Source organism: Palaemon carinicauda, chromosome 11, assembly GCF_036898095.1.
Source record: "Palaemon carinicauda isolate YSFRI2023 chromosome 11, ASM3689809v2, whole genome shotgun sequence".
Lineage (NCBI taxonomy): Eukaryota > Metazoa > Arthropoda > Malacostraca > Decapoda > Palaemonidae > Palaemon > Palaemon carinicauda.
The window spans coordinates 49,033,228-49,060,421 of NC_090735.1; the positions used below are offsets into that span (position 1 = coordinate 49,033,228).

At 39.7% G+C, this 27,194-nt stretch overlaps 2 protein-coding genes across 2 annotated transcripts in view; one reads left to right on the plus strand and one right to left on the minus strand.

The window, feature by feature from the left end:
* Positions 1-982: 982 nt before the first annotated feature.
* LOC137649271 (uncharacterized) lies at positions 983-2,374 on the minus strand. Its single transcript, XM_068382256.1, has one exon. It carries the CDS (start codon positions 2,372-2,374, stop codon positions 983-985), a length of 1,392 nt encoding a protein of 463 aa, XP_068238357.1.
* Positions 2,375-6,187: 3,813 nt separating this feature from the next.
* LOC137649272 (serine/arginine repetitive matrix protein 1-like) overlaps positions 6,188-27,194 on the plus strand; it is a 46,088-nt gene continuing 25,081 nt past the window's right edge. Inside the window, exons 1-3 of the mRNA XM_068382257.1 lie at positions 6,188-6,311; positions 6,462-6,641; positions 7,696-9,090. Coding sequence (XP_068238358.1) covers positions 6,188-6,311; positions 6,462-6,641; positions 7,696-9,090 — 1,699 coding nt within the window. The remainder of the gene's footprint in view (positions 6,312-6,461; positions 6,642-7,695; positions 9,091-27,194) is intronic.

Below are 27,194 nucleotides of genomic sequence, written 5' to 3' on the forward strand. Positions count from 1 at the left end.
GAAATCATAATCTTATAAGCCGAAAGACCCTTGATTGACGGATGTGACCACAAGTGCGGAAATATCGGTAGTAAAAGGTAAGTATTTGAAAATGGCAGAATAATTGAAAAGATTTAAAAAAAATTTTCTTTAAATAACTCTTTCAAATTTATTATATGCATTGTTTATGCTTATTTCTTAGTATTCGGTATATATATATATATATATATATATATATATATATATATATATATATATATATATATATATATATATATATATATATATATATATATCACAAGCACACGTGATTTCAATCAATGTAAATATCACCCACGAATGGCATTCAATACCGAATTCTATCTTGGGAATATACTTCCACTTGGACATTTTATGGTAACAGTTTCTGGCCGGGTGGAGATTCGAACCCCCACCTGTACGGCTGGAAACCATGCCTGCAGGGACACTACCGACTGAGCTCTTGATAGCTCAGTCGGTAGTGTCCCTGCAGGTATGGTTTCCAGCCGTACAGGTGGGGGCTCGAATCTCCACCCGGCCAGAAGCTGTTAGCTCAGTCGGTAGTGTCCCTGCAGGCATGGTTTCCAGCCGTACAGGTGGGAGTTCAAATCTCTACCCGGCCAGAAACTGTTACCATAAAATAAGTTCCAAGTGGAAGTATATTCCCAACGGAGTTTCACAAAAGAGTGAAACTATATGTTAAAAGAGCGGCAACATTTTCTCGAAAGAGCGACAGATTTACTATTAAAAGAGCGGCTACATTTTACAACAGATGAGCGTCTTAATTACCTCTTCCGTTAGCCAGATGTAAATACCTGTTGCCCCCTGCTCACCACGGGGAGGTGGAATTAGGCTTTTGAGCAGGAAAAATATTTTGTTTTAAAGCGGTTTTAAAGGTTTTAAAGGTTCATATCATATCTTCGTCACTTAAATGTGTTCAGATCGTATTTTCGTCACTTAAGTGTGTTCACATCATATCTTCCGTTCACATCAAATCAGTTCTTGCCATGAAACTGCAACCCATAGATTGTAAATATTGACGTCGGTTAATATCCTGCGACTTGTACTTGGCGAACTGAGTTATGGCATATTCACACTTCTCTTTATCCACTTTCTTTGGGACAGCTGGCATGCCGGTACTTCTGATTTTCAAGTACGTTGTTGCTTGGAGCTTCTTGACTACATCCATGAAGATGAAGATGGTTGGGTGAGCTTTGTAAAATTGTGCGTTGAAATGTGCATGAAAGGATTCAGCCGCATTGTTTGTGCGTTTGTCGTTAGAGGGTACTTCAGCCCAAAGCACTGGTGGAAACTTGGAATGAGGTGTGACATAGTTATCAACGAGATAGTCTGCATAATTAGTACATTTTTCTTTCTGTGGTGTGCATGACATCAGTTCCTCAATAAAGCAGTCTTCAATATCAGCAGGATCAATGAAATGGAGACCATAAGATAGCTTTAACCACTGTCCTATGTCACTGTTCTTGTCTTTGTATTCTTTACTTAAGCCAAGGTTTTGGATTTTCCTCCACCACGCCTGCCCTAAATGGAATCTACAGCATTTGATTATTGCATCCGGAAAAGTTTCTTTCAGGATAGTGAGTATGGGGAATTCAAAATCCACGTGTAATACAGAGGGTTGCAGTTGAAGATTTTTTGATACACAAATATCATGTAAGCATTTCCACATGGTTCGGTAAATCTCCTCCGATTTACCTGCTAAAAGAACATATACTAAAGGAATATAGTGGCCATTACATAGGCCATGGATAGAGTACAGTTGATAAAAATATTTTGGGCAACTCTTAAAGGTCCCGTCAATAAAAATCTCCTCTGCAGAAGTTACCAGAAATTCCAGATTTGTTGTACATGACAGGATAACAATGCCTGTGTCTGGGTTATTTTCCAACACGAACTCTTCGCCTTTGCTAGTGGTGGTATTCATGGATTCAAGCGCTTGATGAACTTCCTTACGATTTTTAGGTAAAACAGGATATTGCTTCCTTCTTTCACGGTATATTGATTGTGCCAGACATTTCAGATCACCAGACTGCAGATTGTTTTCCGTAACTTTACAAAGTTCTGTCCTAATTATTTTTGCCGGCCTTGCTGTCATGTCATCACTTTCTTTTCTTTTCACTGCAGTACGTAGTTGTTGTCGTTCAAGCTTTCTCTCATCATTTTCATGATTGTGCTGCAACTGCACAGGGACAATGCTACCTATTTCACAGTCTGTTTTCACTCGAGCTTTACACTTCCCATTTGTGCACCGCCATGAAAAACTTCCATCACTTAATGTTGTGTCGACTCTAAACTTGTAACCTTCATAGATTATGCATTTCTTTCCCTTGTTAGTTTCTGTAATGGTGAACTCCATGTTGGCACGACTTGACTGTACTGGGTGGAATCACCAGACACACTGCCCAGTTGTATGGAGGTCACCGACAAGGTTAACTGGCTGACCCCGGAACGAACTAGGGGGTAGGGGTGGGAGGTGGGAGGATAATGAGGCAGTCAGGTCGTCCACTCTTTTAATAGTATATTTTGTCACTCTTTCAGAATACTCTCACTACTGATTCGCCGCTCATTTGTCGGTCGCCCATTCCCAAGATAGAATTCGGTATTAAATGCCTTTCGTGGGTGATATATATATATATATATATATATATATATATATATATATATATATATATATATATATATATATATATATATATATATATATATATAGTATGTGTGTATGTGTGTAACAATTAACAAGTTTTTATTGTAAAGATGTTGATGTTATTTAAGTGATTTTGTGTAAGCAAGTACAGTTGTAAATAAAGGGTGAGGGAAAATGGGATACTCATCCCTATATTATTGTTAATATCTTAATCTGGCTTTATTGTTGTTTTCAAAGGGTTTCGATTTGTCTCTAAAGAGTGATTCCTTCAAGGAAAAATGAACTGTTTTTACGCTGGGACACGATAAGTTCTGGCAAAGAGCTCTTTTCAGCGGCCACAACAGAATGATTTGACTATAGTAATGAGCTCACAAATCAACGCCCGGATACATGATGATTTTCAAATAGTTGAAAAAGAAAATACACAACTATTTTTAGGGTAAAAAATGATTACAAAATTAAATAGAATCATGATATACATTTTGAGAAAACTCTTTATGACCTCTCTTCGCGCTGTCTTAGTAGCGGCTTTCATATTTTGGCTGAGCATTACTCTAGAGAAATTATTCTTAATATCTTTGTATAATTAACATTTTAAACCATGTCATTTTTAATCTGCAACAGTTTCTGCTTATTTAGAAATGTGATATTTTGAAAGAGATGTCACGAAAAAAACTGCATGGTATACAAATAAGTGATAAGAGCATCGGCCAAACAAGTTACACTTGTCCATTTCCCTGGCAGACGAGTGCTACAACTGCTTGTGGAGTTTATAAGAATATGTGAATGCTGGCTGATCTCTTGCATTTCAGGATATTCACACGAATAATACAGTAATATGAATTTCGCATTTTGCATCTTAGGGAAGTTATCTAGAAATGTATTATATACCAGTTCTTTGAATAGATTGCAAAGATTGTATATATATATATATATATATATATATATATATATATATATATATATATATATATATATATATATATATATATATATATATATATATATATATATATATACTCGTATATACACACATTTATACACACGCATATACAATATATATATAAATATATATATATATATATATATATATATATATATATATATATATATATATATATATATATATATATATATATATATATATAAATTCGTGTGAATATAAACTGAAACAAAGTGGTAAAGTGTGAAATAAACTGCGCCTTTTTGTTTAATGTCAAATATCAACATTTCATCCATTTATGAAATCACGAACCTCTTCCTCTGAACCATTCCCAAATGAATTATTCCCACCACTTAATGGCTTACGTAGATTCCAACGGGAATTATATAGTAACCTCTATATGCATCCCGGTCTCTGGCGTTTATTAAGCGCTTCCAAAATCCTCTGTGACAGCGAGAGATCGCCCAGCTCGTTTCCAATATTTATACGGGATGGTTGGATGGTCGGATGGTTGGAACTGTTTGGGAAAGTAGATACTAATGGATTATCTTGCCTATTAAGGTTTGCTTCATTGAGTTCGGTGGGAAACGACTTATCTCGATTTAGAAGTCGATGTGCAGTTACTGCAAGGTTAACTTATTAAGGTGACCGGGCAGAAACGCACAAATTTACACATATTTATTAAATGAATATATATATATATATATATATATATATATATATATATATATATGTATGTGTGTGTGTGTGTGTGTGTGTGTGTAAGTAAATTGCTCGAGTATGTGTAGACATGGTATATGATTTTGTTATCTTATAAACTTGTATGTAATTGATTAAAATGGCGTTGTATTTTCGTTGTCATAAAGAAGGGAACAACTAGACAAAATATGTTCGAATCAACTTGTGCACTATTCGCTCTCATGGTCTTCCTTGTTTTGTCTTTTTGGGGAAAAATGATATGTGCTCTAATTTCTTAAGGCTTTTTGATTTAGCGAAAACGAAACGCTTAGCGAATCTCTCAAGCAACCGGATTCGAAGGCATTTCTCATTTTAATGAGGATGCTTTGGCTCTGATGTCAGGAGGCGACGGTCCTTCTAAGAGCGGAGAGATCACAGAAGCCATTATGAGCTGGCTTTGTAAACGGACAGGCTGTCTCCGATCAGAAAGACAGATAGCGGCAACAAGAAGGAATGGAAAGGCTCTCAAACCCCCCTCTCCCCCCACCCTTACTCACCAACTCGTACATCGTATGTATGATGGATGATATGCCGACGATAGAAAAGAAGCTTTGTGTTACCTATGGAGTATTAACAATCTCTCTCTCTCTCTCTCTCTCTCTCTCTCTCTCTCTCTCTCTCTCTCTCTCTCTCGTATATATATATATATATATATATATATATATATATATATATATATATATATATATATATATATATATATAGCATCAAAACTCGAAATGAAATTTGTGTGTATAGTGTTAAACTCCAATATTATTTATTTCATGGTTATATTATTGGTTTTAGGATAATTCGCCGTAAACAAGTTTGCTGTAGGAAAACTCGCCTCAGGAATTCTCGCCGCGGGAAATTTCGCCTAATAGGAAATATCGCCGCAAGACAATTTTGCCGTAAAACAAGTATTTGTGATAAAAACACTTTGGTTTCTGAAGTACCATTTTATTTCTTTCAAACAACCAAGTTTGGCTTTCGAAGTTTCGATAAGTAAACAAACAATAAGGAAATCAAGTAAATGTTTTTTTTTTATTTATTTACTATGATCAAATGAAAATACATTGACCATTTATAAAATACTTTATTATTTAAGAACATATCCTTTAAAAAAGTTTCGTTATTCAAGAACATACATGGAATAAAAGAGAAAAAATGCAATAATTTAAAAAGAGTGCAGATTCCACGCAATACTACGCAAATAGTCTCTTTTCTATGCAGAATTGTACCCAATTACTTGTCGATGGAGTCTTGTGTTGACATCACTATAGCCTATACCTTTTTCATTCCTTCAGCGTTTCCTCGGTCTAAGTCACACTTTTTCTTTCTTGCTAAAATCTCTTCCTTTTTTAGATACGAAATAAGCTTCCATAGATTTGGATGCATATTTGTCATTGAGCTTTGCAGTGCATTATGGTAGCCTTCTATGCTGTTGTTCGTTCTGCTTCTATTATGCTCAACTCGTTCAAAAACATTCCATAATGCAATAGGAAAACTAGGCTCCACTCTTCGTGTTCGCTCTCCTGTACCCCGTTCTCCTCCTATATTGTGCGTTTCGAAATAAGATTTGTTCCGTAACCCAATACAAACCATTGCTATTTACATGGGGTAATTTGGTGGAGGTGAAATGACGAGCCATTAAAATTAAACAAGGGTTAACTACCCCCTTGCTAATTAGCAGGGGGTAGGGAAGGGGTAGCTAGCTACCCCTTCCCCCCTCACACACTGTGAATAGCTCAATTCACTTTTGGCTCGGGTGATGATCAGACGTCTCTGCTCTCACCCTCGCTTGACAGCCTTTAAATTCTGCTTTCTCTTTAACTAGTGTGTGTGAAGTTGGCCTCGACTCTACGATGCGTACTTGCCCTGGAGTTCCTAAGCGTCCATGTGGGACGTTTATGTCCTCTTTGGAGACGGACCCTCACGCCCTTTGCCCCCTTTGCCGAGGTCAACGGTGTGACAGGGAGAATGTGTGCAGTGAGTGCAGGGAGTGGCCTGCCTCCCAGTGGGAGAAGTTCGGCCGTAGACGCAAGAAGAAGCCCAAGAGAGACCGATCTCCTTCGAAGGTGACTTTGAAGAAGAAGGTCTCTAGGGTTTCTCCTTGCGCTGCCCGAACCTCCTCCGAAGGTCTCCCTCGTCCGGCTTCACCTGTGAAACCGCCGAGTCAGATTGCAGGTCCTAGTGGTTTTTGCCAACCTCCTGGTGGTGGAGAGGGCGTGGCCTCCCTTAGCGAGGTTGTTCCCTCTCCTCCCCCGGGGGAGGATTTATTATATTTTGATGAATTCTACTGCACTGTTTCTAATTATGGTTTGTTTCAGCTTTGGGCTTCCTTGGGGCTTAAGGGCACTCCCTCCAAGGAAGGCCTGTTTGACTTGTTGCAGCTAGGGGCTGCAGTCAAACAGTCACCGGTAATGCCGGAGGTTTTTCCTTCGGACATTGTCGATACTGTGTTGTCTGCCCCTTCTGACGTGGCAAGTCTAACCCTTGATCCTGCTGCCTCGGATGTTGCTGAAGTCCCATCTCTCCCTTCCGCACAACCTTCGGAAGGAAGGGTGGGGCCTCCGGTCTCTCCTGCGAGCTTGTCTCCCCCCCCGGGGTAGCGCGCTTTCAGAGACACCCCTTCGAAAGACCGATGACCCTGCCTCCTTACCCAGGGGTCGCATTCGTCGTAAGGCCCGTAGGCCTCTGCAAGAGGGGGGGCTCCCTTCTCCCTATCAAGAGGTGAAGAGGCGCCTCTTTGGGTCTCCTTCTCCTCCACCTGCGGAGGAACTTCCTCGTCAGGAGAAGGTCATACCTGCAACATCTCTTGACCTCTCTGCGGATCGTTCACGATCCCCTTCTCCTGCCAAGTCTTCAGTGCTGCCGTCACCTGTAATCCTACAGGCACCGTCTCCTTCGGGGGAAAAGGACTCTGGGGTTAAGTCCCTGGCCCTTGTGCGCGCACCTGCTCGCTTGCATGCAGTTGAGCGCAGATCTTCGTCTCCTCATCAACCATCACCTGTTCGCCAGTGCTCTCCAACGCGCCAGCGATCTCCTGTTCGCCAGCGCTCTCCAACGCGCCAGCGATCTCCTGTGCGCCGGCGCTCTCCTGCTCGCCAGCACGCCCCTGGGCGCGCTCTTCATCTTGAGGATGGTCAATGCTCACCAACGCGCCAGCGATCTCCTTCTCGCCAGCGCCTTTCTGTGCGCGCTCTTCAGCCTGTGAAGAACCAGCGCTCCCCAACGCGCCAGCGATCTCCTGCGCACCAGCGCTCTCCCGCTCGCCAGCTCTCTCCTGGACATCCAGAGAAGGGGCAATGCCTTCCAACGCGCCAGCGATCTCCTTCTCGCCAGAGCTCCACTGCTCGCCACCTCTCCTTAGGGCACCCCCACCCTGAGAAGCAACAACTTCGTGATGGGCGCGCTGCTCACCATCACTCGCCTGTGCGCGCGCGCAAGCACTCACTAGTGCCTGTGCCTGTTGCACGCCCTGTGCGCCCACGCTCGCCAGCGCCCTCTAGATCTTCGGACTCAGACGCTCGCAAGGGTTCGCCTTTGCCTCGCACGTCGATTCTTGCGCTTCCAGTTGCCCCTGTGCGCCCTTCGATTTCTGAGCGCCTCTTAAGTTTGGCGCACTCACGCCTACGATCTCCTTCAGCTCGCCCTTCACGCCAACACGCTGTGGGTCCTGCGGGCGGTAAAGAAGGGGCCTCTCCTACATGCGCCCCGATCGCTGACAGATCTGCGCGCCACCACTTGAGGGAGACTAAGTCTTCTAGGAGACATCTTTCTCCCTCCCACCATCACCAGCGCTCCCCTAAGAGGTCGCGCGGTCACTCGCCAGCTCCTTCTGTGGAGTTTTCTCCTGCGCATTCATATGCACGCTCTCCTGATCAATCTCGTGCATACCCTCCTGCGCGCCATTCTCCTGCGCGCCATTCACCTGCGCGCTCCTACGTGCATGCACCTGCGCATGCGCGTCATCACTCGCGGCCTTATGACCACCTTTCTCCTTCGGGCGAACGCTCGCCCGCAGGTTGCTCGCCTACGGTGGGTCATTCGGACCGCAAGGATCCTCGGCAGGATGCTCCTCCTGGGAGGCGTTCCCAGGATTCACCTCCGCGCAAGAGGAGGATAACGGCAGAACAAGGAAGATCAGCAGAGAGGTCTAGGCAGTCATCTTTTTCTTTTCAGGAAGGCCTCGTGGTGACCACTCCTAAGGGTCGTGAGGTCCCCTTTTCTCCAGCGGTGATTGCTGACACAGCGTCAGTTACTCGTCTACCATGGTTCCGCCACATGATCAAGGCTGTGGTCCAGGCTATCAAGCCTTCCAGCACTGATCAGAGGCGGGACCCTGGGATGGGTTCTCCACCGTTGAAGAAAAGGAAAGGAGTGGGCTTCGTGATAACTCCTCCCCAGGAAAAGCTGGTCTCCAGGAACCCCATCAGGCGGACCCCTTCCCCTTCTCCAACCTCTGCAGCTCCACCCCCTCCTGTGGATGAGTTTATCTCGTCCTCTGGGGACTCCTCTGACTCGGAGAATTCTTCCTTGGCACCAAGGGGGGAATTTTCTCCGGATAGGGGAGAGGTTGCACGGGAAGAGGTTCCTCCTCGGGTGTCGGTGTTGGAGTCCTATTTTCCTTCCAGGAGGGAATCGAAGGACACCAGGACTGTTTCGAAATCTTCGTCGAAGATTCGTCAAGAACCACCAATCTCTAGGGAGGACGTCCACGTTTCTCCCCAAGAAGACCTCTTGGGGATGGGAGACTTAGCTGCCAGTCCACCAAAAGGAGAACACAGCGAGTCAGAACACGCGTTCTGGCAGGTCCTTGGTTTGATGAGGGAGCTCAACAAAATCAAGGACCCGGAGACAGCCCCTCGTGAGGGGAAAGACACCGTGCTTGACGAGGTCTTTGGTGTCCAGAAGCCCCCCAAGACTAGTGCAGCTTTGCCCTGGTCTAAAGGGGTGAAAGGCGCCAGGGACAAAGTCAAAGCTCAGCTCTCCGGTCTGGCCTCCTCAGGACGTTCTTCTGCCGGGTTTAGACTCCTCCCTCCTCCTCTAGTCCAACAGAGGAGGTATTTCGAGATCGACGGGGAGTCTTGCATGTCTCTTCCACTCCATCATTCTGTGGAGGAACTAGCTAAGGGAACTTCTTTCGAGAAGCTCTCGACCCGACAGGTGACGTTTGCGGCGTCAGAGACCCAAAACCTGGAGAAAGTCGCTAAGAGTGCCATGCAGGCAACTTCGTGGCTTGATCTCTGGCTTGGGTCTCTGGGCATCCTATTGCGATCTGAGGATCTGTCCAAGGAGAGCAATAGGAAGGCCTTGGAGACCTTCCTCCTCTCGGGCACTCGCTCTATTGAGTTTCTAGCTCACCAGGTCACTAACCTATGGGCTAACTTGATCCTCAAAAGACGCGATTCAGTGTCCGAGAGGTTTCATCCGAAGGTCCCCATAGCAGACGTCAGCAGGCTCAGACACTCCTCTATTTTTGGAGGGGAGTTACTGGAGCCTCGTGACATGGAGCAGTCGGCTGAGAGGTGGAGGAGGTCGAACCAGGACTCTCTCCTCCAAAGGGCCCTGACATCTTGGCCCTATAAACCTCCAGCTCCTCCACAACAACGTCAACAGCAGCCTCGCAGGGCACCTAAGCAAGCTCCGGCAGCTAAGGCAAGCGTGTCTAAGCCGCAGTCCTTTCAGCCGAAAGACAAGAGACGCGGCAAGTCCTTTAAGGGAGGTAGAACTAGAGGAAGCGGCGAAGGTCGCAAACACTAGGAGTGGCAATCCCCCCGCGTGGAGAGGTGGCAGCAACTCGGGGCCGACCCTTGGACGGTCTCTGTGATCGGCCAAGGGTATCGCGTCCCGTTCACAACATCTCTACCTCCCCTGACAGCGAATCCAGTGTCGTTGAACTCCTATGCCTTAGGATCGACAAAGGGGATGGCCCTCCGGGCAGAAGTCGAGACCATGCTCAAGAAGGATGCTCTCCAGGAGGTCGACGACGGCTCCCCAGGCTTCTCCAGTCGACTCTTTCTTGTAAAGAAGGTGTCTGGAGGCTGGAGACCGGTCATCGATCTCTCAGCACTGAACAAGTTTGTCATACAGACTCGGTTCAGTATGGAGACAGCGGACACAGTCAGACTTGCAGTGAGACCACAAGACTTTATGTGCACTCTGGATTTGAAGGACGCGTACTTCCAGATCCCCATCCATCCGTCTTCCAGGAAGTACTTAAGATTCGGCCTAGACGGCAAGACCTACCAGTTCAAGGTGCTGTGTTTCGGTCTCTCCACGGCACCCCAGGTGTTCACCAAGGTGTTCACTCTGATCTCGTCGTGGGCTCACAGGAACGGCATCCGTCTCCTTCGTTATCTGGACGACTGGCTGATCCTGGCAGACTCGGAGTCGACCCTTCTGCGTCACCGGGACAGGCTTCTGGAAGTTTGCCAAGATCTAGGGATCTTGGTAAATCTCGAGAAGTCCTCTCTGCGCCCTACGAAGAAACTGGTATATCTAGGCATGAAACTAGACACGATTCTCCACAAAGCCTTTCCATCAGACGAAAGGAGAGCAAGGCTGAGGAAGGTAGCAGAACCTTTCCTCAGACGAGGAGAGCTTCCGGCCCAACTGTGGTTACGTCTCTTAGGCCATCTATCATCTTTGGTCCGTCTTGTTCCAAACGGCCGCTTCAGGATGAGATCCCTTCAGTGGCGGCTGAAGTCGCGATGGAATCAGGGAAACGATTCCCCGGACTTCCTAGTTCCCATAGGACCTTCGAAACGGACGGACCTTCGATGGTGGCTGGATGACGAGAACCTACGTAAGGGAGCAGATCTCCTCGTCCTCCCCCCAGATTTGACTCTGTTTACGGACGCGTCAAATCTAGGGTGGGGGGCCCACATTCTGAACCAAAGGGCCTCAGGCCTTTGGTCAGAATCGGAAAGGTGCCTCCACATCAACTTGCTAGAGTTGAAGGCCGTTTTTCTGGCTCTTCAACAGTTCCAACAAACCCTGGCGGGCCACTTTGTGGTGGTGATGAGCGACAACACCACGGTAGTGGCTTATATCAACAAGCAGGGAGGTACCTTCTCGCAACAGCTATCCCATCTTGCAGTAGAGATTCTGAGATGGTCCGAGACCCGCTCGATCTCACTGACAGCTCGCTACATTCCTGGCAAGAGGAATGTCCTCGCCGACAGCCTCAGCAGGGCGACGCAGATAGTGAGTACCGAGTGGTCCTTGGACCCTCAGATAGCCAACAAAGTCCTGACTTTGTGGGGCTCTCCGACTGTAGATCTGTTTGCGACAGCCTTGAATTTCAGGCTGCCCCTTTACTGCTCTCCAGTCCCGGACCCCAAGGCTTTCTGGCAGGATGCCTTTCAACACAGGTGGGACAACATGGATGTTTACGCCTTCCCACCTTTTTGTCTGATGAGAAGGGTGCTCAACAAGACCAATCTATCGGTCAACCTTTCCATGACTCTCATAGCTCCGCTATGGCATCATGCGGAATGGTTCCCAGATCTTCTACGGCTCCTAACGGAACCCCCAAGAGAACTCCCTCCACGTCACGAGCTACTCAAACAACCACATTGCATCATCTTCCACAAGGCCGTAGCTTCGCTTCGGCTTCACGCCTGGAGACTATCCAGCGACTCCTCACGGAGAGAGGATTTTCTCAGCAGGTTGCGGACAGGATGTCTCGGCACCTGCGAGAATCCTCGGCCAACGTCTACCAGGCGAAGTGGAAAGTCTTATGTGGTTGGTGTCGTGGAAGGGGTTTCTCTCCGCTCGATGCCTCTATTCCAACAATAGCGGAGTTCCTTGTTTATCTTCGGGAGGAAATGCGCCTTTCGGTCTCGGCTGTGAAAGGTTATCGCTCAGCCTTAAGCTTAGCCTTCAGGCTGAAAGGAGTGGATATTTCCTCTTCGTTGGAACTTTCTCTACTCATACGCAACTACGAACTTACTTGCCCCCAGTCGGAAGTCAGACCCCCTCCTTGGAACGTGGTTCAAGTGCTCAGGGCTCTGAAAAGAGCTCCCTTTGAACCATTACGCCAGGCGTCTGATCGCCACCTAACGTGGAAGACGGTGTTCCTACTCGCGTTGGCCTCGGCCAAACGAGTAAGCGAACTTCATGGTCTCTCCTACGACGTTGCCCATTCAAGGGGATGGGGGGAGGTAACGTTCAGGTTCGTCCCTGAGTTCATTGCTAAGACTCAAAACCCTGAGGTGTCAGATCCAAGATTCGACTCCTTCAAGGTAACGAGTCTACGTTCTGTAACAAATGACCCAGATCATCTGTTACTGTGCCCAGTCAGGAGTCTGAGGCACTACCTCAAGAGAACGGCTGCAGCCCGTCCTCATGTGCAAGCTTTGTTTGTGAGCACAGGGAGGACAAAGAGGAGGGTCACCAAGAACTCCATCTCTTCATGGATTTGCAAGGTGATAAGCAGCACCTTGAATCCCGACTCTCCTCCGTCACGTCGTCCCAGAGCTCATGACGTCAGGGGTGTTGCTACTTCCCTGGCCTTCAAGAGGAACTTCTCTGTGACGCAGGTTTTACAAGCTGGGGTCTGGAAACGTCAGACGACGTTCACAGCCCACTACCTGCAGGACGTGACCCACAGGAACCTCGATACGTTTTCTATCGGTCCTGTGGTGGCTGCACAACAGCTGGTCTAACCTCAGGCTCCTTATTGGACAAGTATCAGAAGGTTGAGGGCATTGTTACCCGGTTTTAGTCTGCGTGAATGAAAGAGTATGTCTGGCCCTTACTTCTTTCTTCATTCTCCCCTCCCTTGGGAATAGCAGCATCCAGGCCTTTGCACAGCTGACCTCAACCTCTGCAGGTAAACCATGCTTCCTTGTGCTCCTAGTATTAGCTTTAATACTGTCGCGTCCCCCATACCCTGACGAGGTGGTATTGGGTACGTCCTAGCCTAGGGTTCTACATAAGGAACTCCAGGTCAACTTCCTAGGACGAGTCACGTTATTCTCCTTCACACACATCCTAGTAGGCCGCACGATGGTCAAACATGACAGCGTGCGAGGGTTAGGGACTCCCGTTCCTTGAGTTCTACAACTCGGAATTGGAGTCCCCGGGTAAAGCCGAAGCCAGAAGGCTGGGGACTTTCCGCCCTTCCTAAGGGTAAGTCACCCCATGTAAATAGCAATGGTTTGTATTGGGTTACGGAACAAATGACAAATTTCGTAGATAATTTGTATTTTTCCTACCATACAAACCTTTGCTATTTACGCAAATGTTACCCGTCAGCCCTGACCCCCAAGTCAAGTCCTACCTTTAAGTGAATTGAGCTATTCACAGTGTGTGAGGGGGGAAGGGGTAGCTAGCTACCCCTTCCCTACCCCCTGCTAATTAGCAAGGGGGTAGTTAACCCTCGTTTAATTTTAATGGCTCGTCATTTCAGCTTCGCCAAATTACCCCATGTAAATAGCAAAGGTTTGTATGGTAGGAAAAATACAAATTATCTACGAAATTTGTCATATTAATTCTTGCGGTAAATATAGTTAAGATCGTCAACTAATTTCAGTCCTCCTCCTCTACTTGTTTTCATTTGATACACTATCGTCTTGGGTTGACTGCCTACAAAAAACTATAGTCGAATATATAAAAATCTTACTTGATTTCCTTATTGGTTGTTTACTTATCGAAACTTCGAATGCCAAACTTGGTTGTTTGAAAGAGATAAAATGGTACTTCAGAAACCAAAGTGTTTTTATCACAAATACTTGTTTTATGGCAAAATTGTCTTGCGGCGATTTTTCCTATTAGGCGAAATTTCCCGAGGCGAAAATTCCTGAGGCGAATTTTCTTACGGCAAAATTGTTTACGGCGACTTTTCCGGACACGTATATTATTGTTGTTGTTGTTGTTGTGGTGGTGGTGGTGGTTGGGAGGCGTTCGTTTGATGTGATTATACCTGCATTGTGTTTTGTGGGTTATATTTGGACATCATGTTTATGTGCCGTAGCTAATTTTATTTACACTGTATCGGTTTGTTGATGACCACCTTGTTGTCATTATCCGATTTAGGCGTAAAAGATAGGAAATTGAATCAGGAATGACAAGCTTTGACAAAATCGATAGCTAAAATTCTTCAAGAAAGTAGAGAGAAAGAGATGATAAACCAGAAGCGTAGAAATGGGCTACGGAGGTCATTCTTTAATGTCATCATCCTTGTACATGATATTTAAAAGGAAGAAAATAAAATAACTAACTGGAGTGCATCCACTAAAATATATATAAAGAAATTGACACTTTGAAAAAAAAAAAAAAAAAAAAAAAAAAAAAAAAACTGGTCAGCTTTCAACAGTATATAACTTCAAGAAACCGAACATAGGCCTTTGCATATACCATCTTTCCACCTAAGCTAGAGACAGATTGAACGGTATACAGACGGACTACACTTTTATTCACGTTTTGTAGATGTCGAGTGTCGGAGTGAAATTAAAAATGTTTCATGTGGTCCGCCATCTCTTCTTGGATAGACTCGTTTGAATTTCAGAAGATATTCTTCTGGAAATGTAATTGAATAGAAGAAAAATATAATTAACGACACAAACGAATGATATTCCATGCCAGTTTCATCCAAATGTTCAACAGTTTTACAAAACTTCAGATGCAACATCTGTTTTGAAATATTTCCAAATAGTTTGAAATTTTGTCATCCTAGATTACTTATATTAAGTAACAAAGAACACAAAAGCCTCTCAGTAAATAAAAAAAAATGGGTTAGATTAATCCATTTTTTCGACCTTCAGTTGCACTTCATTTTGAATACTGTAGCTGTTTTTGTCCCTTCCACTCACTCTTTGCTTGTACAGTGGTAGCGGATTCGCATAGAATTCGCATGGCAGCAAGTCGATCCCTGAGGAGAATACTGTTGTGGTGGGCACCACAGGGTGGGCGGGGGTGTGGGGTGGGATTGCTTCTCCTGCTGACGTTCTGGTGTGCATCTATTCGAACGAAACTGGAACTGAAACCAGATACCTTTACCTTACAGTGCCCCATAATTATTATTATTATTATTATTATTATTATTATTATTATTATTATTATTATTATTATTATTACTACTTGTTAAGCTACAACCCTTGTTGGTAAAGGAGGATGCTATAAGCCCAGCGGCTCCTACAGAGAAAATAGCCCTGTGAGGAAAGGAAACAAGGAAAAATTAAATATTTCAAGAACAGCAACAACATTAATATAAACATTTCCTATATAAATTATAAAATCGTTAACACAACAAGAGAAAGAGAATTAAGATAGAATACTGTGTCTGAGTGTACCCTCAAGTAAGAGAGCTGTAACCCAACACTGTGGAAGACCATGGTATAAAGGCTATGTCATTACCCAGGACTAGAGAACAATAGTTTGATTTTGGAGTGTTCCCTTTAATTCCTTTCCCGCCTAAATATATGATTACTAAATATATTCTCTTATTCAAAATTTTAATAATTTTTTAATTAATTAAACTGATGTGTTTCATAATCCTCAAAATTTCATACCCCCTCTTATTACGGTATAACAGGAGCCGTAATTCTTGTTTATAAAATCCTCCGTATTTCCATTTCCTTTCCCACGAACCAGGAAACGGTTCCATACAGAAGATTTCGAAGCAGCGTTCCAATTTCGAAATACTTCCAATATTCGTATTATTCCATCACCGAGATTTTTGGAAATATTAAATTCCGGAATAGGAGAACTGACCCTACTTCCTGCGACGGATGGAAGGAGGAGGTGAATGCCAATGCGTGAGATGTGTGGTTCAAGGAGTTTTGCCTTGGTTCATTAAACAGAGTATCCAGGTCAGGGTTGCATCCAGGTGGAGGGAATAAAGGAACGGTTTTAGCAGGATGGAGGGCTGAAATGCAAGAGAGAGAGAGAGAGAGAGAGAGAGAGAGAGAGAGAGAGAGAGAGAGAGAGAGAGAGAGAGAGATACTCGTTAGTATATAGAATATTAAATATACATCTTATGTAAGGAATTATACATTTTACCTGCTCCCGAATTTCACCAATAAGAACCGTTTCCTTCAGCCAAGAGGAAACCCTCATAGACAAACGCCCTACGAGAAGACCCTTCTTTCTTAGTTCAATCTCACGGAGTAAAAGTAAACCTTTGCGATATCTTCCCCCAAACACCAATCGAGAGGGAATTTCCCCTTTATCCCTAAATAAATACCGCTACTTGAAACACCATCGCCAGAAAAAGCAAATGACTAATTCCTCTCAGAGTTGTGAAATCGCCGAACTAAGGCACCAGACATGATCGGAGCAGGCGAATGGAAACGCTTCCATTACTCTGAGAAAAGGGTATGGTGTGTGTTATTACTGGTTTTATTTCTTTCCTCAAGAATAAAGTAGAGGGTTTAACTATCCATAGGATCCCTTAACGAAGATTGGAGTGGTGGCCAGAGGGTTGGACCGGATCCAGTAATTCTCCGAGAGCCAAAGTTGGTCGGAATCTGAAGACGATCCTTTGGTAGAAAATTCACGCTGAAACGGATTTTCTCGGTGTTAGCCTTTTCGTGATCTTTTCAACCATGAAGCCGTTTCCCTTTATCAAAGGTAATTTCGGAGAATTATACATCACTCGGAACAATTTCCTTTTCTAACTACTGAATCAAAATGACATTCCTTGAGCTGAAAGCTTCCCAAAAATCACCATCAGAAGATAGTGGCACTGAGAAAAAGTGTTTTGCAACAGAATTATTATTATTATTATTATTATTATTATTATTATTATTATTATTATTATTATTACTTGCTAAGCTACAACCCAAGTTAGAAAAGTAGTATGTTATAAGACCAGGGGCTCCAATAGGGAAAATAACTCAGTGAGGAAAGGAAATAAGGAAAAATAAAATATTTTGATAACAATAACAACATTAAAATAAGTATTTCCTATATGAAATTTAAAAAACTTTAACAAAACAAGAGGAAGATAAATTAGATAGAATAGTGTGCCCGAATGTACCCTCAAGCAAAAGAACTCTAACCCAAAACAGTAGAAGACCATGGTACAGAGGCTATGGCATTACCCAAGACTCGAGAATAATGGTTTGATTTTGGAGTGTCCTTCTCCTAGAAAACCTGATTACCATAGCTAAAGAGTCTCTTCTAACCTTACCAAGAGGAAAGTAGCCACTAACTAAACATACATTAAACTAAATAATATGGTTACTCCCTTTTTTACCTAAGTTTCTTCATAGTTCCTATTCCAGTGCAGCATACATAATTCCGATAACCGTTGGAAATAGTTATTTATAAGGACAATTTTGATCAATTATTATTTCTTTTACTCTTAATGAGTGACCTCTAAAGCTTTATTTGAGATTACTGCCGAAACTCTCGAATTTTGAATGCGATGCACCTGTTTATTTACTCTTATATTTTAGTTTTTTCAATGGTCCGTCCCATTTTCTTTGCGATAAAATAAATATTGTTCGGTTTTTATTCATACGACAGATGCAAATAAACAATCGAGTGTCCTTTCTCATTTTAATCTTGCTCTGTTCATTGTAATGTTTTCTAAGGTTATTTGCTATAATCTCGACTTACATACTCATAATTCATGTGGAAACTAACGATAAAATATAGCCTTTTAAAGGTATGGACATTCTTATTCTTAAATTTGTTAACCGACCTTATGATTCCTTTAGACTGGCGTCAGAAAAATTATAAACATTCGTAATATTGTTTTCTTTTTATTTTATCTAACAAACTTCTAATGTTCAGTAGTTTTTTTTTGGGGGGGGGGGTGGGGGGGGTGGGGGAGGGGGGGAGTTATATGAACCCCTCTTTTCGTAAAGGATATGTCAGTTCATCCTTTTTGTTTGAGGTCGATGTGCTTTCTTAGAAAAGCGGATTGCCATAAAAAAATTCTCTTACTATTTGCAGTTAAAATATATTATAAATAAGAAAATGTAGAAATACTACGAAAATGGGGATGAGACTCTCATCTGGATGTTATATGAGAATTTATATAAAGTATGAGAGAGAGAGAGAGAGAGAGAGAGAGAGAGAGAGAGAGAGAGAGAGAGAGAGAGAGAGAGAGAGAGGTTCCCAATTCATGTATTTCATAGACGAAATATAGTCCGGAACCTTAATCTCCTCTCACCATTTCGAAAACTTTCTAGAAATCGGATACATAAAATACAAGAAAACATAAATGACCAGATCTGACGTCAGTGTTAGGGGATTGGTCTGGGATTTCCGAGAAGAAAAAATGGAGAAAAGTATTTCTGAAGAATCTGCTGCAACAGACGGAAAGGAAGTTTAGTATTTTCGACATTTTGCAAGATTGATTCCGTCTAAAAACACCGGTGTTTCCTGACGTAAAGACTCTCTCTCTCTCTCTCTCTCTCTCTCTCTCTCTCTGTATATATATATATATATATATATATATATATATATATATATATATATATATATATATATATATATATATATATATATATATATATATATATATATATATATATATATATATATATATACAGAGAGAGAGAGAGAGAGAGAGAGAGAGAGAGAGAGAGGAGAGAGAGAGAGAGAGAATACCAACGCAATATCTGTCACCTCATCATCAGGAATTGATTCTTGAGGAAGCGACAAGATAAAGAAATTATTCTATGCAGATGGGCTCCAGCATGTCAACTGCTTTTTTTTTTTTTTTTTTTTTTTTTTTTTTTTTTTTTTTTTTTTTTTTAATGCGACTGTCATTTTATGCTTTTACCTTTCATGCATATTTACAATTCTACGGATTGCCGTAGCATGTTGTAAACGCCTCTGTCTCGTAATCTGTTGGACGGCGCGGCGGTTCGTTGCCACTCTGGTGACACCGGTATTGGAGTGAATACCAAATAGTTAAACAGCTAATGGAGATTGTGATATAAGTAGTAGGGCCTAAAAAGAGCTACCTCAATCTCTTGAACAAACCCCTCAGAGAGGAAAATGTGTCTAGTTAAGAAATTTTTAATTATGACGAAATAATATTGTACCGATGGGTTAGTGAAAACATTATTTCTAGATACTATCGGACACTTCACAGGTGTAGTCTGAATGTTATCAAGATAATTTCCAAAATCTGATTTTTTCTCTCCGATCTTGGTTGGAAATTTATGACAAATTATTACGTTATGTTTTTATTATGAGAAGCGATAAGCACACTACGAGTCTCTACACTCGTTCTTTCAATTGCATTTATTTAATGTCTATTTATAGAAATGACTTAAGGATTGACGCTGACATTTGTAATTTACAGTTTCATCATATCAATACTCACGAATCCCATATTTCCATGTGCTATTGAATTTTTGGCTTCACATCATAACAAATTCACTTACTAATAATGAATAAAAATAAACAGGAATCCGCAGCCCCCCCCCCCCCAAAAAAAAGAAATGTTTAAAGTTTCCCATTTTACCGTTTGTCTCGCGTGCACATCGTCCCACATTATATGTACAGTTGGTGGAAAACATGCCATCACCTCCACGGACCTTGCTGCGTGCGCGAAATATCACGTTAATTCGAGCGACGACGGAGGTGATACTACTGAGAGAAATGACATGGCGCCGTTTTCTTGAGGTACTGGGAATGTCCTTGGATGCAATGCCAGTCGAGCAACGAAATCGCGGGTAAGACCGGAACATCATAAGCGTAAACACCGGCAAGTTGTGCAATGGTCTTCCTAATCGGGTAGTTGAATCAGTGGAACTTCAAAAGTTCAAACTTGCAGCAAATGTTTTTATGTTGTACAGGTTGACATAAGTCTATACGACATATCTATTTTGATGTTACTGTTTTTAAAATAATTTACTGTTATTTTTTCTCATCACTTTTTAATTTCCTTGTTTCCTTTCCTCTCTTGGCTATTTTTCCCTGTTGGGGCCCTTGGGCTTATAGCATCTTGCTTTTCCAACTATGGTTGTAACTTGGCTAATAATAATAATGAAATGACGTCAACCAACGCAAAACGCCTATTAGGGTTGGAAGCAAATATTCGGAATGGACCTAATATGACACAAGCGTGCCAATCCATCCTTAGAGGTTTGGGGGAGATTTGTAGATCTACCTGCCGAGTCATCAGCAGCCATTTCCTGGCCCTCCCTGATCCTAGCTTTGGTGAGACGGAGCTTTGGTGAGACGGAGCTTTGGTGCTGATTATATTTATATATGGTCAGTCTCTAGGGCATTGCCACTGTCCAACGCCTCTGCCATTCGTGAGCGGATTTTAAAGCATTTTTAACGAAAAGGGTTTATGCAGACTTTTAATTTGGACTGAACCTTTATATATGTATATATACATGTATATATATATATATATATATATATATATATATATATATATATATATATATATATATATATATATATATATATATATATGTGTGTGTGTGTGTGTGTGTGTGTGTGTGTGTGTGTGTGTGTTTATGTGTGTGTGTTTGTGTGTATATATATATATATATATATATATATATATATATATATATATATATATATATATATATATATATATATATATATATATGCATATACACACGCATATATATATATATATATATATATATATATATATATATATATATATATATATATATATATATATATATATATATATATATATATATATTATATTGAAATGAATGTTTATGATCGTGTGTATGTTTGAGGATAATGATATGCATCTTTTAAAAAATCCATTATCTGACTATACATATATATATATATATATATATATATATATATATATATATATATATATATATATATATATATATATATATATATATATATATATATATATATATATATATATATATATATATATATATATATATATATATATATATATATATATATATATATATACGCGCGTTTGCACATTTAACGTTTCATAGCTGATTAAGAAGCCAAAGAGAATTGAAATAGGAATGACTTTCCAGGGATTCGTTTAATCCCTTCATAATGGACTTAAGATTATATTCTTACTCAGAGAACAAATCTTATTAAATTAATTAGATTCAAACTTAATTTTTTTCTTTAATGTATATTGAGTGAGCGACGACTTGTTCTTTACTAAGCCATTATAAAGATAAGAAAATGTGGGAATCTCATTTGGTTTATGGTTTATTTCTAAAATGGTAGAAGGAAACATTTTCAAGTTAGTTCATAATTAAAGAAGGATTTGTATATGCCTTGAATGGAAAGATAGAACGTTTTCCTAAAAGATAGAACGTTTGTCTTAAAAATAAAACGTTTTCCTAAAAGATAAAACGTTTTTCCTAAAGATAGAACACTCTCCTAAAGTATGGAATGTTTTCCTAAAAGGTAAAACGTTTTCCTAAAAGATGAAACGTTTTCCTAAAAGATAGAATGTTTGTCTAAAAGATAAAACGTTTTCCCTAAAGATAGAACGTTTGTCTGAAAGATAAAATGTTTTTCAAAAAGATAGAACGTTTTTCCTAAAGATAGAACACTCTCCTAAAGTATGGAATGTTTTACTGAAAGATAAAATGTTTTCCTAAAAGATAAAATGTTTTCCTAAAAGATAGAACGTTTGTCTAAAAGATAAAACGTTTTCCTAAAAGATAGAACGTTTGTCTGAAAAATAAAACGTTTTCCTAAAAGATAAAACGTTTTTCCTAAAGATAGAACACTCCTAAAGTATGGAATGTTTTCCTAAAAGATAAAACGTTTTCCTAAAAGATGAAACGTTTTCCTAAAAGATCAAATTTTTTCCTAAAAGATAGAACGTTTTCCTGGAAGATAAAACGTTTTACTAAAAGGTAGAACGTTTTCCTGGAAGATAAAACTTTTTCCTAAAAGATAGAACGTTTTCCTAAAGATAGAACATTTTCCTAAAAAATAGAACGTTTTCCTGGAAGATAAAACGTTTTCCTAAAAGATAGAACGTTTTCCTGGAAGATAAAACTTTTTCCTAAAAGATAGAACGTTTTCCTAAAGATAGAACATTTTCCTAAAAGATAGAACCTTTCCCTAAAAGATACCTGAAAGATAGAACTTTTCCTAAAAGATAGAACGTTTTCCGGGAAGATAGAACGTTTTCTTGAAAGATAAAACGTTTTTCTAAAATATAGAACGTTTTTCTAAAATATAGAACGTTTTCCTAAAAGTTAGAATTTTTTTTCTAATAGATAAACACTTTTCTAAAAGATAGAGAGTTTTTCTTAAAGATAGAACACTTTCCTAAATGATAGGAGTTTACCTAAAAGATAGAACACTTTCCTAAAAGATAGAACGTTTTCCTAAAAGATAAAACGTTTTCATAAAAGTTAGAATGTTTTCCTAAAAGGTGGAACGTTTTTCTGAAAGATAAGACGTTTTCCTGAAAGATAAAACCTTTTCCTGAAAGATAAAACCTTTTTCTGCAAGATAGAATGTTTTCCTGAAAGATAAAACATTTTTCTAAAAGATAGAACCTTTCCCTAAAAGATACCTGAAAGGTAGAACGTTTTCCTAAAGGATAGAACGTTTTCCTAAAAGTTGGAAGTTTTTTCAAAAAGATCAAACACTTTTCCGGAACGTTTTTCTTATAGATAGAACACTTTCCTAAATGATAGGACGTTTACCTAAAAGATTGAACACTTTACTTAAAGATAAAACTTTTGTCTAATAGAACGTTTTCCTGAAACGTTTTCCTAATAGAACGTTTTTCTGAAATGTTTTCCTGAAAGATAGAACGTTTTCCTGAAAGTTAGAACTTTTTTCTTAAAGGTAGAATATTTTCCTAAAAGATAAAACGCTTTTCTAAAAGATAGAACGTTTTTTTCTTATAGATAGAACACTTTACTAAAAGATTGAACGTTTTTCTTGAAGATAGAACACTTTCATAAAAGTGTGAACGTTTTCTTAAAATATAGAACATTTTCCTAAAAGATAGAACACTTTCCTGAAATAGAACGTTTTTCTAAAACATAGAACGTTTTCCTTGGAGATAGAACATTTAACTTAAAGAAAGAACACTTTCCTAGAATATAAAACATTTTCCTGTAAGATGAAACGTTTTCCTAAAAGATACAGATACCGGTAAAACCTGTTGCTGGGTACACGAATTGAATGTCAGTTCATGTAAATTATGTGCATTTATTAATGTTCATCCTTAGAACATTTTACTAAACGATAAAAAATTTTCCTAATAGTTGAATGGTTATGAAACTTGGGTGGAAATGTGTTAGCAATTTGATGTTTTTAAGTAGTTAAAGATAATAGTTTATAGTGAGTCTTTAATTTCAATGTGATTTTACTTATCTTCTAGTTTACAAGCAAATGGAGTCTGTAAGAGATAAAGTGAACTGGTAATTGTTTCTGATTAAAAAATAGCGATAAATCATAACAAAATCCTCCTCTAAGATACAGGTTTTTTCTGATTTCAAAACATTTGATTTAATTATCAAAGACAATTCGGAGAAAAACTGAATATAACATATGCGGCTAAAAACTCATAAGATGATATAGTTTAGGCATATTTTAAAACGGAATTTAAGACAACACTAATCTATCACTTATATATAATTACTGAAAATATTGCAATAGAAAATATTCATTTGACAGAAACAATAACAAAAAATTCCTTGATACCGAAGTTAATTTGAAGATCTTTTCTCTAAACGAAATGATTTCACCCGTTAAATCGCACGTCCAGATAGGACTCCAAAATTAATATTTCCCAGTTTGCCTTAGGGAGATGAGAAAGTCAAGAGCCTTAACAATATTACGGCGACTTAGCCAGTAATTACTTTTGTGGCATGAGAAAGTCATGTTGGAATTACCAAAAATAAAACTTCAATGACTTTCATGACTTTTAACATCGAGCAGTGGATGGGACGAAGGTGTTGTGGGTTCTGGGACTACGTTCGATCCTTGACTATCATCTTCACGCACAACAGCTGTAAATAGCTACCAGTATTTTCCCGAGTCAAAGAAAATGGCTTGAATTTAGCAACTTCAACCATACGAAATTAATGAAGGCACCAGAAACCTGAACTCATTTGAAGCCACCCCATTTTAAGGAAAAGGGTGCAGTGAATTTATATATATATATATATATATATATATATATATATATATATATATATATATATATATATATATATATATATATATATATATATATATATATATATATATATATATATATATATGTATATATATATATATGTATATATATATATATATATATATATATATATATATATATATATATATATATATATATATATATATATATATATATATATATATATGTGTGTGTATATATATATATATATATATATATATGTATATATATATATATATATATATATATATATATATATATATATGTGTGTATATATATATATATATATATATATATATATATATATATATATATATATATATATATATATATATAGGTGTGTGTGTACATTGGAAGAGATAGGAATCTGGATTAGCAACCTTTCTTGGTGATGGTTGGGCTTCCCAGAAAGATTATTATTATTATTATTATTATTATTATTATTATTATTATTATTATTATTATTATTATTATTATATTTCCGAAAATTATCTCGTTTGGTAATTTCGCACTAAAATGAGATTTATCTGATTTTCTCAGAAATTGTTTAATGCTGGCCTTTCTTCATTCGTAACTGAGAGTCATTACTGAAATATCCAATGGAAAGGAAGTCGTAATGAAGGAGTGCCGTCTTTTTCTCTCATTAAAGCTTGCCGAATTTTGCCAGTCCGCTGCTTATGTGATCAGTTACTCTTCGTTAAGGACGAATGCACATTATATTCCCTCTAAATAGTTTTAGTTTTACACAAAAGGGAGTGATATGATGTATTTTTGTGTGTGTGAAATTTTTACACTTTGATGAGATTTTCACTGTACTGTCCATTTATTAAATCAGCAGGGCTTCAATTGAATTATATAGCAAACAGAGAATCAATGCATTGTCACATAAAAAGAAACCTAGGTCTCTTCTGCATAAACTGGTAATCAACATTAATTATATACTAATGGAAGTATCTGATTTTAGTGTGGCTATGCGTAGGTTAATCAATAGTTGAACGTAATATTGTCATTTAATGATTTTTACTTCAGATTTTATTGCTTCATGTTAAATTTAGAATATCTTTTAAGTATTGTACCAACCGTGTGTCAGACGATCGCACATAGTTAATTTTGTGTATATATTATGCTTGTATCTTCACTTTTCCCTCGCAATAAAAAGAACCTGAATAAACATGTCTGTTTTTCTCATCGGTAACGGTGTCTGTTTTGAACATGAAATTTCTTGCTGCTTTGACCTTTGTATATAAAGCAGAATGTTCTATAATAAACTCACTCGGTTGCTTTCATCCTGTCTTTGAGTCATAACCTTCTCTCGGCCCGTCACAGTATCATCCATTGATGAAACGAGATACCAGAATTGGAATCTTCTATCATTTACCTCTGGGACAATGACGATTTATCCTAACGTACCAACGATGATACATTTACTTTCAGTTGTTGAAATATATGTCGTGAGGACAATTCTACATTATTCAAAATAATACATTCCCACGGCCCAAATATTTCCAATTTTTAGGCCAGAGTCTCAGCTCATTTCACCGGGAACCGAAATAAGAAAAAAATAGAACTTCCACTTTTCTATTTCGTTGTTATCAAATAGATATGATAAGTGTAGAGTTTATGGCGTACTTGCTCGAGGTTTACAATGAATTGGGTATCCCATTTGTGTTATAATTTTATTACTTCTCTTACGGTACTTGAAGAATTTTATCCAAGATTCTCTTGTTTTTATCGTCGTTAAAACTGCTTATCTTCCATGTATACGCTTGCAGGGTGATCGTATATAATGAGAGCCCGAAAAGACACGAAACCTTGAAAGTGTATTTCAGTAACGAGAACCCAAACAGACACAAAACCTTGAAGGTATATTTTAGTAACAAGAACCCGAACAGACACGAAACCTTGAAGGCGTATCTTACATAGTAACGAGAACCCGAACAGACACGAAACCTTAGGCGTATTTTAGTAATGAGAACCTGAACAGACATGATATCTTGAAGGCGTTTCTTAGTAAGGAGAACCTAAACAGACACCAAACCTTGAAGGTGTATTTTAGTAACGAGAACCTGAACAGATGCGAAACCTTTCAGGCCTATTTTAGGATGTGAAACTTCGAAGACATATCTTGGTAACGAGAAACTGAACAGATGCGAAACCTTAAAGGCGTATCTTAGTAATGAAAACCTGAACAGACACGAAACCTTTCAGGCGTATGTTATGTAGTAACAAGAACCCGAACAGACACGAAACCTTGAGGGTGTATCTTACATAGTAACGTGAACCTGAACAGACACGAAACCTTAGGCGTATTTTAGTAATGAGAACCTCAACAGACATGAAACCTTGAATATATATTTTCATAACGAGAACCTGAACAGGCGCAAAACCTTGAAGGCGTATCTTGGTAATGAGAACCTAAACAGACACAAACTCTTGAAGGTGTATTCTAGTAACGAGAACCTGAACAGGCACGAAACCTTTCAGGCGTATTTCAGTAATGAGGACCTGAACGGACATGAAACCTCGAAGACATATCTTGGTAACGAGAACCTGAACAGACGCAAAACCTTGAAGGCATATCTCAGTAACGACAACCTGAACAGACACAAAACCTTTCAGGCGTATGCTATGTAGTAACGAGAACCCTAACAGACACGAAACCTTAGGCGTATTTTAGTAATGAGAACCAGAACAGATATGAAACCTTGAAGACGTATCTTGGTAACGAGAACCTGAAGAGATGTGAAACCTTGAAGGCGTATCTTAGTAACGAGAACCTG

Excerpts from the sequence above, each read along its gene's own strand:
- LOC137649271 (XM_068382256.1), bottom strand. The coding sequence starts at position 2,374 with ATGGAGTTCACCATTACAGAAACTAACAAGGGAAAGAAATGCATAATC.